Source organism: Malus sylvestris, chromosome 15 (assembly GCF_916048215.2).
Source record: "Malus sylvestris chromosome 15, drMalSylv7.2, whole genome shotgun sequence".
Taxonomy (NCBI): domain Eukaryota; kingdom Viridiplantae; phylum Streptophyta; class Magnoliopsida; order Rosales; family Rosaceae; genus Malus; species Malus sylvestris.
The window spans coordinates 52637475-52650321 of NC_062274.1; the positions used below are offsets into that span (position 1 = coordinate 52637475).

The following is a 12847-nucleotide window of genomic DNA, read 5'->3' on the forward strand; positions in this document are numbered from 1 at the left end:
TTACTTCTGTCAAAATGTGGATTTGTTTGTATGTGATTTAGCACTCCTTTGGGTTGCTCATTTAAATCTGCTTCTGCTTTTTCTAAAAGTTTTGAGTTGCTAGGGCGTTTGGTAAATGTGCTTTTTGAAAAGAAAAAAACTGTGGTGTGAGAAGGCAATTCTAGGGTTTAGGCGTACGAAGTAAACCCTAATAAGTTTACATCCAACCCCAAAACCTTAATGCACGAAAAGCAGGTCGCAAGTTGGAGTTGTCTACGAAATGCAACTCGGTATTTTCATTTCCCGTGTTCCACTTTTTCTCAGAAAGTTTTCGTTTAGCAATACCATTAGAGGACAAGGATCCTCTTCGAATATCATTTATTGTACATCGTACGGTTATAAATCATTTTAAATTTTAAATTTTAAATTGAATATAAATAGTATCTAATGAAAACTGACTGTACGATGTACGATGAACGGACACGATTTATTGATCATCCAGATCCCCACAAAGAGAATCCGAAGAGGATCCTATTCCCATTACAAATTCGTTATGCAAGCATTACGTTTCTGCCTTGTTTCAGGCCGTGCTTGCAACGGGTTTTTCAGAAGCCCTAAAATGAATCCAAAAAATAAAAGCCATGGTTGACCTCTTGAGATGGTGCAAGTATCTCTTGGCTTTTTGTTGTCTTTTCTTTTGGTCAGTGATCCAAGTTGAAAAACAAGCGCTGTCCGAGCAAGATCACGCGGTTTCGACCAACCAAAACAAAAGGTTCACGCAGTGACCTCTAATCCCAATAAAGGCACTACACAACCGCGAACACGGTTATCATCCAGGATATCCAACATCTACTGGGACGCAGTAACAAGTAGTACAAAGACAATAAACACAAAGTTCAAGAAGGAAAGGGGGTTGTGCTTTTCTTTAGAAATTCAATGAATGGCAAATGTTAGCCAGGATATACTGCAGAACCAATTTGCGTAAAATTACAACCGGCGAATGTCTTTCTCAAGTGGGCTGTAACTGTAAAGCCAATCTGAGAAACAAAAAAGGAGGAAACTCTTACCAATCTCTGAAACTATGCAAAAATATATGATTCGATAGGTGGCCTAGATACGATGCTCCATAAAATACAGTTTCGCTTAGCAAGGTCCCGGAAAATAAGCAACCAAGCTTGTGGGACGGCAGATGTGAGCTATAAGGAGTTATCTTGCCGTCTGAGAGGGATGCCTTCAGAACCATCGATTCCATCTTCATCTGCATGCTTAGATAGTCGCACGGAGGACATTGATGTTGGCAAACCTATACAATTTGATAAAATAACCCATCCAAGGTTCAGAATCGTAAAAAGAATTTAATTGTTTTCATGCAGTCCAAAAACCAGGCAGACAAATACCAGACACCCAACCACAGGTCCGTTGTTAACAATCTAAGATTGATGATAATCCGTGATAAAAATATTTAAGGAAGCATACCATCAACCATATCCTTCGTTCTGTGAAGAAGAAAAGTTCCTCCAAGGATGGTCACAAACCCACACATTTCTGTCACAACCTGAGTTGGACTCTGTCTGTCCCAATCCTGAAAGCACAATAAGACACCATGATAAGGTGCAAATGGAAATTTACCAGTGTGAAATATTGCACCTCAGGTGAAAGAAAAAGAGAACCGGATTATAAGAAACAAAAACACAGAAACCACTTGGGCTCATTTGATAAGGTTTTTGTTTTTATTAAAGAGATTGGGGGAGAGAATTGGAAACCGAAGAAGCCAAAATACGTGAGAAAGTAAACCAATTAGAATACATAAATTTAAAAAATTGAGAACTAAGACAATTATTAAATGGACCATTATTTATCTGTGTAATCTGACTTTAGCACGCACACAGACTAAAAAAAGAATTGGCGTTCTAGCTTATAATTTTAATTATAGAGAGGACAGCAGCAATGTACACCTCTATGTAACTGAAGCGTTTCATGGACAGACAGATTCTAAATCAAAATAATCAGAAAACTATTACGATGCAACATACCAATACAAACTGTGAAGAAGAACATACCTTAAACATGATAATGCTAGCCAGAATAGTTAGTGATGTGAACATAACATAGTATATAGGAGATACCACAGCTGTGTTGAAAGTATCAAGTGCCTGCGATGGAAGGAAAACACTTATCAAAATAATAATTAGAACAATCAGAAAACAATAATAATCAAGCAATCATGTAAAAAAGATTCCAGCCTCTCCATAAACCTAAAAAGAAAAAATAAGGAATCAGAAGGTGACTACAATTTCAGGAGGAAATATGTAACACGTGAAAACTTAAGAACTCTTTATTAAATGAGTCAACTAGCTTCTATAATGGGTAATAGGAATGATCAACCGCTTTACTAAAGATTTAAGGGCATCTTAAATGGAGACGTCAAATGATCAACACCAAATTTTTAATTGTCTACGTGCAATTTAGCGTCCAATATCCAGTTTCTCCTCCAACCAATGTTCGAATTATTATTCTCTTGGTATACCTACGTTCTTGTATAAATTTTTTGGGCTGGGTTACCTACCATCTATGATAGTTATCTAGTTTGCTGGTCATTTTACCAATTCTGTGAATTCACTTTGTAATGTTGGATTGAAACATCAGTTTCCTATCCAAAAGAAACGGAACAGATATCAAGGAGCAATACTTGTTGAGTATGAAATTACAAAATCACTTGCTTACAAAGAAAACAATACCCACAACCACACAATGTGAACTATTGCAGGTTTGCCACAATAAAGCATATACGCATATCGTAGGTGAAAACCTGGGACATACTGCATCTCTATGCTGGCTTTGAACATAAATGAAAGCAAATGCGGAAGAACCAAGATAGGGACAAAATTCATGATTGGACTTTTTCCCAATCTCAGGCCTTCCTCAATACAATCGTTAGTTCCTTTTCAGATTGTTGGCATTATCACTATGTTTTTTTCTCTTCCATTTTTCTCTGTCCTAAAATTTTTATTACGTGAGAAGAAAAAGAGTCAACTAAAAGCATTATTGTAAGACTAAGACTTGGGTTTGGTCAAAGAAGTGATGGTAATTATAACTAATTTATTTGGGTATGCACAAAAGTAATGATAACTAAAGTGTAGACCTGAGTTTAGGAATAAACTAGTTGGTTTTTGCTCGACAATATCAACTTCAAAGCAAGTCCGAGTGTTTATTTGAAAGATCAAAATAATAACAAACGAAAAATTAAAATAAAGAACGACGCAAGGACAGAAAAACGACTAATACTTACCTTATTCAAATAATTCATTTGGGTAAGCACACAAGAAATGACAACTAGAGTGAAGACCCAAGTCTGGGGATAAACTAGTTGATTCATGCCCGATAATGTCAACTTCAAAGCAATTCCAAGTGCTTTAACACTCATGACCTGTCAAAGGACACCTTTAGAGTTTTTTTTTTTTTTTAAAAAAAAAAACACATTTGAAAAGAAGACAACATCACATAGATAGGGCAAGCAGACTTCAAATTAATGAAAATATACGGCAATACATACCGATAAGGAGCCAACGAGGGAACAAACTCCAATGTAGACCATTATGTGTGTCTGGCCATATTGCGGGATAAAGTGGAATATAAGTATAAACACAGCAGTTATGACCAAAGCTGCATACATGAGAAAACCTACAACAAACCAGTATGATTATCGAAAAATATCCTTTTTCCTCGTAATGTAGCCAAAGGAGCATAAACCATAGACTAAAACATGAAATTAAGAATAAAATACAATAAAAGAACAATTAGATGGAGAAAATGAACCAATTACCTGGTTCCATGGCAAGATCCCAAACTTCTGTAACAGATTCAATCATACGTTCTTGAGGAGCATGTAAAACAATTGTTGTAGAACCCACAACACACAGAGCACAACCAAGAACCCCAAAAATATGAAGCCTCTCACGTAAAATTATATGTGCAAGTACAGCACTGCAGGACAATATTACAATCAGCACTAAACAATAAGAAGCAACCATATGGATGTGTGAATTTTTATCATGCCTGATAATTATGCTGAGAGCACCAAGAGGAGTTACTAGTATAGCTGGCGCAAACGCATAAGCCGCAAAATTAGCAATTTCCCCAACAATCACTGTCAAAATGGCAATTGTCTGTCAGAATCTTCCTTTTCAAAAATAAGGCCATGACCATAAGACACACAAATAACTATTTGGTTCCTTAGACTATAAAATGCTTGTTTCTATGATCAGGTATACATTAGCATGTAGATACCAGAGAACGATCAGTCATTCCTATTTACTTTTTCTGAGAAAGAAACAACTTTATTGCAACAAGACAAATGGAAAACCATGCTAAGCCACCCTGAAGCTTTGAAACATGAGGTTAATGAGTGTGCGGACATTAGTCTACAATTTGCATCCATCTTTAGTCTATTGTTTCTGACGAGGAAGCAATGATTTTACTGTCAAGGCTCTCTGAAATGCTTGAATTTCGTTCACCAAGATTAGCCAAAAATAGAAGTATCCTTAGAGTTATACATCGTGAAGTAATTTTCAATGACACGTATGCCATCTTATTCATGTCTAACGGTGCAAAAGGCTTTCCCTGAATTTTGATCTTGTAAAGTAAATTTTCCTGAATTTTGATCTTGTAAAGTAAATTTTCCCTAACACCCATTCTTTCCCTGAAGTTTGAAGCTTGTCTACAAGTGTACCAGTTTTACTGTATCAAACATTTGTCCACTAGGATCCATATGTTTGTATGTTCAGTGTACACACAGGTCAGAAAATGTCATTTGTTTTCCTATAATATTCAAAATAACCACCTTCAGTACCTTTCAGTAACATAAATAGAAAGAATAGTCTGCCAGAGAAACAAATAATTGATTTTCATTGATCACGTAACTGAAAAAGAGAAATATATAACTCACTCGTTATCATGCCTACCCACCAAAGTGGCTCGTATAGGTAAGAATATCCTCCGACTCCTGTCAAACATATAAAATGATTCAATACCTATTATCCACTGTCACACAAGAACAGAATACAGAAACATATAAAGCACAAAAGAATAGAAAAGAACCAAAGGCATGAAAGAAAAGCTGAAATTATCTAGCGTATTCCAAAACCAAGTGCTGTCTATATGTTGTTGAGATACTGGTTTTTTTTATGACAAAAGTAAGGTGATGTATTAAAATACCACAGAAGTTAACAAGAAAAATATTAGATGATCAGTAATATGCCATAAATAAAAGAAAAACCCATAAACTAATGATCACTGGACTTGAATTAAAAGTGTCCAATATCCAGACAATGTTCTATCATTACATTCTTCTACACAAGATCAAACTGCTACCAATCACTTAGAGACCATATTGCAATACTTGATTTGGTCAATGGTTTCAGGATGAAAAATATCTAAAATTTTCAATTCAAATCAACTGAATCATAGATGTGTAACACAAAAAATGTAAAACCAGAATGATCTAATTTCAAGTGATACTTAATCTGGCAAAACAAAATCAATAAAAGGTCATACCCAGTGCACAAGGCTCCCGCTTTACGCAGGGTCTGGGAGAGGTGAATGTCGGCTAGCCTTACCCCCATTTTATGGAGAGGCTGCCTTGATATAATAAAATAAATGCATAAAATAAATTTCACATAAGAAACCAAACCCACAAATAATTAGCTGCCTTGATATAATGCATCTATGGCAGGGTTTTCAACCTTGGAAAGAAAGCCGTCTTTTCTTTGAGAAACATGAATTTATTAAAACTGTTAATAAGAACTATCAATTATTATGAAAGACAAGATGTAACACTGATAGATGGAACTATAAGAAACCTTGCAAAGAAGTCTAGAGGACTAATTATGACACAGAAATGAGAAACTCTTTGGACGGACGTCAATGCCATATGGAAAATAAAGAAATCTAAATAGTCACTGATTAAAATAAAAAATATAAGAAACTTCACAAACTTATCCCTTGAATGTAGAACCTTTCACTTCTGAGCTTCTTTCATCTCAGGTGTCTGAAACGCACCATGCGTGTGACAGCTAATATAAGTTAACATATGACAATCATACATTGGCAAAAAAATATTTGCAGTGACATGCGGTTAATGTCAACTGATACTTAGGACTTGGTTTAAATTAAGTTTTTTTTTTTTTTTTCACACGGAGTAATATTCTGTAGGTCAGAACTGCACTAATCAGTCGAACAAAAGCAATTTACAACTGAAGAAAAATCTCTAAAATCAACAACTTTATGAATCAATCTTCATACATCCCATTTCCATTTCCGCGTTACATGAAAGAGATAGAAAGTTAAAACAACAAAGTCTAGAATCAAATCCAATTATTCAATATTATCAAATCCTGCATATGGTTAGAAATGAATGCACACTTACAGACACACGAATCGCATCATATCTTGACAAAGTGAGATTTAAGTTTACAAAGCTGCCCAATTAATATTGAGTGAAATTGGGGTTTTAAAAACAAAACAGCACATATCAGCAAGAATTTAGAGTCAACTTCAATCAACTAAATAGAACAGCTTTGCCCACCAATCTGGACTGATTCACATTCTAACTCATATTCCATTTTCGATAAATTCGCAGTACATTTTGAAAATTGCAACAATTTGAACATAACCTCAAAAACCCAATTGCTCCATTGACAAGAATCTCACATCAGAATGATCAAAAGTGAAGAACCCAGATAAGCATTTAGAATTACAAACCTGCTCTGATGCCAGAAGCCCCAGCCTTTTTCAATCCCTTCTTCTTCACAATGAAACTAGCACCGATAAACAAACTTGAAGACAAAGCAAGAATCAAACCCTTGATGTTGTCAGAGGACATCCCCTTGTACGAGTCTCTCCAGCTCATCGGGGGGCTCTGACCCTCGGACGCCATGGCCGAGAAAACCCCCAAAATTCAAAAACCCTAGCAACCTCCTTCTTCTTCTTCTCAGCTCACACGCTTCGACTGTATCATTACCGTCGCAAAAGTGAAAAATAGCCCCCAAAAGAGAGGCCGATTTTTGACTCGGCCGGGACTCGGAGTGAGTTGGGAAAGCAACCACGCTCGCTCGCTGGATCGTCGTTCACAGAATACAGAGATGTAGATGGAGAAGTGATTGAAGATAATGTCGGCACAGGTGAGTTGGCGGTGGGTACTCAACCAATATACAGCTGGAGTAGATCGGAAGGCAGAGGAGAGAAGGAGAGGGAGAGGTGGTGTGTCGTGTGTGTTAACGGGAATCGAAGTTTTGGGTTTTAATTAATATTTTTAAAGCTGGTTTACCCATCGCAGCGACTTCACTCGGACCAAGGTTGATTATGGTTGTACTCCATCTTCTTTCTTTTCTTCTTTATTGTGTAAATTTTCAAACAAAAAAAAAATACAAATTAGAATCCCTACCTCTTTTCAACAATTTTTTTACTAAATATATGTTTTTTTTTTCCGAATTTGTTTAAGACGCTTTGATAGCCACGTTAGAGCATTTTCAATGAACATGTTGAAAGATAAATGTCAAATGTTAATTTGATCATTGATGAAGCAATGTCAAAAAAATATAAAAAAAATAATTAAAATTATTTGACATCATATTTTTCATATGTCAAATTTGACACCAAAAGACTCATATGTCAATCCACATAGGATGTCATGGATTGATTGACATATCGATTGAAGTTTCGTTATACCTTCAAATTTGATTGCGTGACATTCCACTTAGAATTTGATATATCTTTTAGAGACGATCATAATATTTTCAAATGTTATTTACTTACATGTCATTTATGCTTTATATACACCAAAATGTCATATATTTATTTTTAAATTTGTCTCTTTAGTTGTTGGAGGAATTTCTTTCTATTTTGGTGAGATATCAGTTACTACTTGTTAATCTTTTTTTTTGTAACATAAAATTTTTTTATTCAAAAGTTAAATATTTTTTTCTTCCAAAATAAGTCTTTGATTTAATTTTTTTTTTATTACTTTGGGTAGAATTAGTTTTTGACACAATAATTTTAGTTTGTAGTACATTTAGGTTTTAAACATACAACAATATTTAGTACGCGTGACGACCCGTCCCTAATTTTCTATGTAAAATGTCGATTATACCCTTATTAGTAAAGTGGAGTCTAACATGGACGTTGTAATTTGGTTTTTAATTTATTTTCATATTATCGTAATTAAAATAGTACTCGTTATTACGGACGTGTGGGCGCGAATTAGACTCGAATCGGTTTTGTAATGAAAAGGTTGTGCTTAATTAAAACTAGGGTATAAGCACACACTTTGTGTGTGAACAATTTCATTTTCTTTTTTGTTTTTGATTAAGGAGTGATTAAGGAGTGTGATTAGTTTTTAAATTTTTTAAAAATAGTATGAGACAATGATAATGGGATCTCTTAATAAGGGCATATTTGTCTTAATATTACATAATTACCATTTTACCCTCTTATGTAAATATTATGTATCAAAAGTAAGGGTAAAATAGAAAAAAATGAGGATATGATTATTATTTTGTCAAAAGGTTGAAATTACCATCTTGCCCTCCTCATGTCAACATTGTGCATTCAAAAGTGAGGGGCAAAATTGACGTGTGTCAAAAAGTTGACAATAACGGTTCTCTTAATAATATAAATAGATAGATAATATAAATAATATAGATAAATAGGTACGTTAATAACGGGTAAAATTGTATGCAGATTGACAAATGTTGCAGTATCATTGAACCGTGTTGATGGTTAATGTGAGTTAGGCCGTCTCCATTAAAACATATTCTATATTTTCTTTTCCAATCGGTGCCTACCACACTAACTGAACAATTATTTTCTTTATCTTGCTCCACAATCATTCTGTTAACCCGCGTCTCTCCCTCAATCATATCAGACAAATCCCTATTCCTCTCTCTCTCATCTTCTCTCTCTCTCTACAAACCGTACCCTCTCTTCTTCTCTGCAACCAAACACATCATCCAAAACGTATTAGATCGAACTTAAAATTACCACCATCGTAATCCTCACGTCCTCACGAGTTCGTCCATATAAACAGAATCGAAAACAACTGTGTTTCGAACATCGAACTTGGAAGCTCCGACTCAAATCAAATTTTCCAGACGATTTTCTGATCGAGTTACAAAGTTTTGGAAGATCTAGAAGCTACTACACAACTCTCCGAGGTCCCTTGTCTAAGTTTGAACCAAAGCCAACGTGAAAACACACGGATTCGAGATCTCGGAATTTGAGCCGTGTCTTTTGAGCTATTTTCAGACAATATCCGCCCACTTTTTGGACTTTCTAAGGTATAAACTTGTTTTTCTCTTTCTAAGCTTCATTTTCATATAAAGTACGTCAAAAAAGGTTGAGAAATGAAGAAGATATGAAATTTTAAAATTTTTGACAAAATCCGGCCAAAATTTCCAGAATCTGGCGACCTTCGTGGCTTTCGAGCCATTTTTCGATCAAACCAGGGCAAGTTAGCCATCAAGAAAGATACTATTTTCTTTGTCTCATTGAGAAGTACAATTTTTGTTTTCGAATCACTCAATTTCGTTAAGTATTGACAAAGTTATGCACGTTTAAAGTTTGTCCAGTTTTCCGGCGTGTTACCCAGTTTCCGACGGACCAGTCACTTTTAAGGCTTTTTTCCAGCCATCTACGGCAACCATTCGGCTTCCAAATAGTTATAATCTTGTTTTACACTTTCCTAACTTCGTTTTGATACATTATGGGACAATTTTGGTTGAGAAACGAATGAGAAATCTTTGGTTAAATATTACCCAGAAAATCTGGCCGTAGAAGAAGAAAAAAATGAAAAAAATATTCTGTTAACTTCCAGTTAACTTTAAAAGAATATTCCATCTTAGGAGAGAATGTTCCGTTGAGTTTAACTGGTGATTGTTAGTTGATTTTTTTGAAATTTTCTCGAAGTCATAGGCTAACTTCGACTTTCCGAGTCCATTTTTGACATACATTTTGGAAAATTCTGAAGTTTTAACATAGTTGACCACGGGGGCAACTCGGTTGATTTTTTGTTGACTTTTTTTTCAAAATTTGCCCAAGACCCTCCTTAGCATATTTCGATGTGCTGATTCCGAATCCGCCATCCGTTTTTCCAAATTAAATCTTTTTAGTTGAGTTTTACTAATGGGACTCAATATTATGCTTAGGTGTAATTACTATCGAAGACTTCGACTTTCTTAGCTCGAAAGGATGTAGCATCGCAAGTAACTGTGAGTGGGTCTTTTGTTTTTACGTATACATGTATATAATTGTATATATGATTTTCCTAATAATTACGTATATATTTATTACGAAGTGACATGTCATGTTTAGCTTCACAAATAGCCTTTTCATACATTATGTGTTAAATAATATTTGTGAACATAAACTTGTGGCATGACATCCTTGTATTTTACATGCTCATTATTACATGGTTGCACGGTGTCTCTTAGATTTTTGTACTGTCATGGGTCAAGGATCAGCTTGACATGTAGTTCACATGCACCGTTTACATTCGCTTTGGATCCAGAATTAGGTGCCAGCTTGTTCTTTTGTATGTTGTGTTAGACTCGTAATGTGATACGATTAGCACCACTCACGTGATGTGGTACTAGAATGTAAAATCTATACCTAGCGCTTACATAAATTAATGAGCAGTGATTTCTTATAATGGCAAATTGAGTTTTGATGTTGAGATACATGTTTATTGTGCCCACATCCAATAGATTACTTGTGGTGCAGGGTACTTATTACTTACTATTGTTATAATATTGTTGGGGAAACCATATATTTGTTTTACAGCGAGGGGTTACACATTTCAGAAAAAGTTTTATAAAACTTTATTTTTAGACCCACTCACCTTTGTTTTTCGCCCTTCCAGGAATTTAGTGGCAGAGGTTTCGTAACGACGAGGATTGACAGTAAAAACTGTTGCGTATGAGACTTCTCCTTTAGGTATAATTATCCTTACTCTTATTTTACTGCAATTTATCTATGCTCTGACATCACTTGTGTGATATGGGTTCAATCCCGCTCACATGCGCACTCTAAATTAGTCACTCTTAGGTTTTAATTTTTTCACATTTTCCACATCACTACACTCTTTGGCTTCGTCACCCTTCCAGGTGTCGGCTATCACATCTTGATTCGGGTGTCCAAGTGGACATTCTAGATCAGGGTGTGACAATACGTCTATGGTACATTTAGGTTTTTAAACATAGCACAAAGTTGGAACATTTGTGGTATTGGAGTTTTGATTTATAACATTTATAAGGCCATCTCCAACCCTTGGGTTAAAACCCAAAATTTTTAACCCAAAAAATTTAGGTTAACCTAAAAATGGTTTTTCTACTCCAATCATTTTGGGTTAAATTTTTAGCCCAATATTGTTAAAGGATGAATTTGGGATAATTTTTTCTTAAAGTAACTTTAAAAAAAATATTATGTAGACTATCCTAATTTAATATTTTGAACATTTTAACCTAAAAATATTTAGATTTCGATAAATATTAAAATCACTAAACCGACACCATGAAACTAGTGGAACACATGAAAGAATATGAAATACATAAAAGAATTTTTTTTAATTACTTTAGCCGTTGGATTTAAATTTGGACCGTTAGATCTTTTTTTTACAGTTAGATTAATCATATTAGAACATCTCCAAAGGAGATGTCAAAATATCTACATAAGCTATAATAGTAAAAAATAAAATATCACACTAATGTTCTCCAACCGAAATGTCAATTCCTATATGGCGCTGACATGGATTGGCACCAAGAGGGTTGCTGTCAAATTTGACAGCGGTTTCAAAATTAATTATTAATGGTTGTTTATATATTTTTTATGTTGTTGACCGGTTCTTGTTTGTTCAATCAAGCCAAGTGAACAGTCTCCTTTTGTTTAAGAAAAAGGTGAATGGTCCGGATTTAATGATATTAAATGCTTTTTATTAAAATTTTATTAGTTTAATCATTTATTGTATAATATAATAATTTAATAAGTTAATTTGACATATCGAGTGGAGAATACTGTAGACATCGAAATTTCGATGAAATAAATATTGACCAACGTATTAAAGTTTCAACGTGCCGAGGCATACATGGCATGTGCCACATGTCGCACAAATTGTATACATAGCGTGTGACTCAACAAAAATCAGATGAGTCATCAATAAGGACACGTGTTAACACTTGGCAGAAAAGATTTATTTGATTTGATTATTAAATTCAAGACCAAGGCTTGAAAACTCTATAAACCAATTTACAAACCAATTCATTCACCAATTTACAAACCAATTCACTTCACACACACCTTGAAGCTTTGAAACTCTAAAGCTCTCAAGCATCAAACCTCCCAAATTCCCAAGAATTCTGAAAGAAAGCGCTCTTCATTCTTCATCAACACCTTTGAAGAATCAACAAGCATCGCTACACGTGCTGGTTCTTCCTTCGCCACAAGCCAAATAATTGAGGCAACCGTTCAATCTAAGATCAAGTCACCGCGACCCTTGGATCAACAACACCCTTTAGAATTTCAAAGTTTCAAGGTTTTAGGTGTGTGAAGTGTGTGAATGTGTTGGTTTGTAAATTGGTGAATGAAATGAAGTGCTTAGCCTTCTATTTATAGAGTTTTTCAAGCATTGGTCTTGAATATAATAATCAAATCAAATAAATCATTTCTACCAAGTGTTGGCACGTGTCCTTCTTGATAACCCGTCTAATTTTTGTTAAGTCACACGCTATGTGTACAATTTGTGTGACATGTGGCATATGCCATGTATGCCTCGGCATGTTGAAACTTTAATGCATTGGTCAACATTTATTTCACCAAAAAA

At 34.8% G+C, this 12847-nt stretch overlaps 1 protein-coding gene and 1 long non-coding RNA gene across 2 annotated transcripts; one reads left to right on the forward strand and one right to left on the reverse strand.

Annotated features, from left to right (window-relative positions):
• Positions 1-874: 874 nt before the first annotated feature.
• Positions 875-7342, reverse strand: LOC126605035 (probable magnesium transporter NIPA4). The gene is made up of 9 exons (XM_050272389.1): positions 6739-7342; positions 4925-4981; positions 4036-4126; positions 3803-3963; positions 3533-3660; positions 3269-3406; positions 2040-2132; positions 1456-1561; positions 875-1282 (listed from the first exon to the last, which is right to left on the reverse strand). Exons 1-9 carry the CDS (start codon positions 6911-6913, stop codon positions 1176-1178), a joined length of 1056 nt encoding a protein of 351 aa, XP_050128346.1. The 5' UTR covers positions 6914-7342; the 3' UTR covers positions 875-1175.
• A 1479-nt stretch (positions 7343-8821) lies between these two features.
• Positions 8822-10434, forward strand: LOC126605047 (uncharacterized). Its single transcript, XR_007616827.1, has 2 exons — positions 8822-9691; positions 10179-10434. It is a non-coding gene; the product is annotated as an uncharacterized LOC126605047 (long non-coding RNA).
• Positions 10435-12847: the final 2413 nt, after the last annotated feature.

What these genes read in the sequence shown, in the direction of transcription:
- LOC126605035 (XM_050272389.1), bottom strand. Translation starts at nt 6,913, where the DNA reads ATGGCGTCCGAGGGTCAGAGCCCCCCGATGAGCTGGAGAGACTCGTAC. An exon ending in GGCTTCTGGCATCAGAGCAG is followed by an intron (nt 4,982 to 6,738) that starts GTTTGTAATTCT and finishes TATGTTTGACAG; the next exon opens with GAGTCGGAGGATATTCTTAC. An exon ending in CCCTCGTTGGCTCCTTATCG is followed by an intron (nt 3,407 to 3,532) that starts GTATGTATTGCC and finishes GTCCTTTGACAG; the next exon opens with GTCATGAGTGTTAAAGCACT.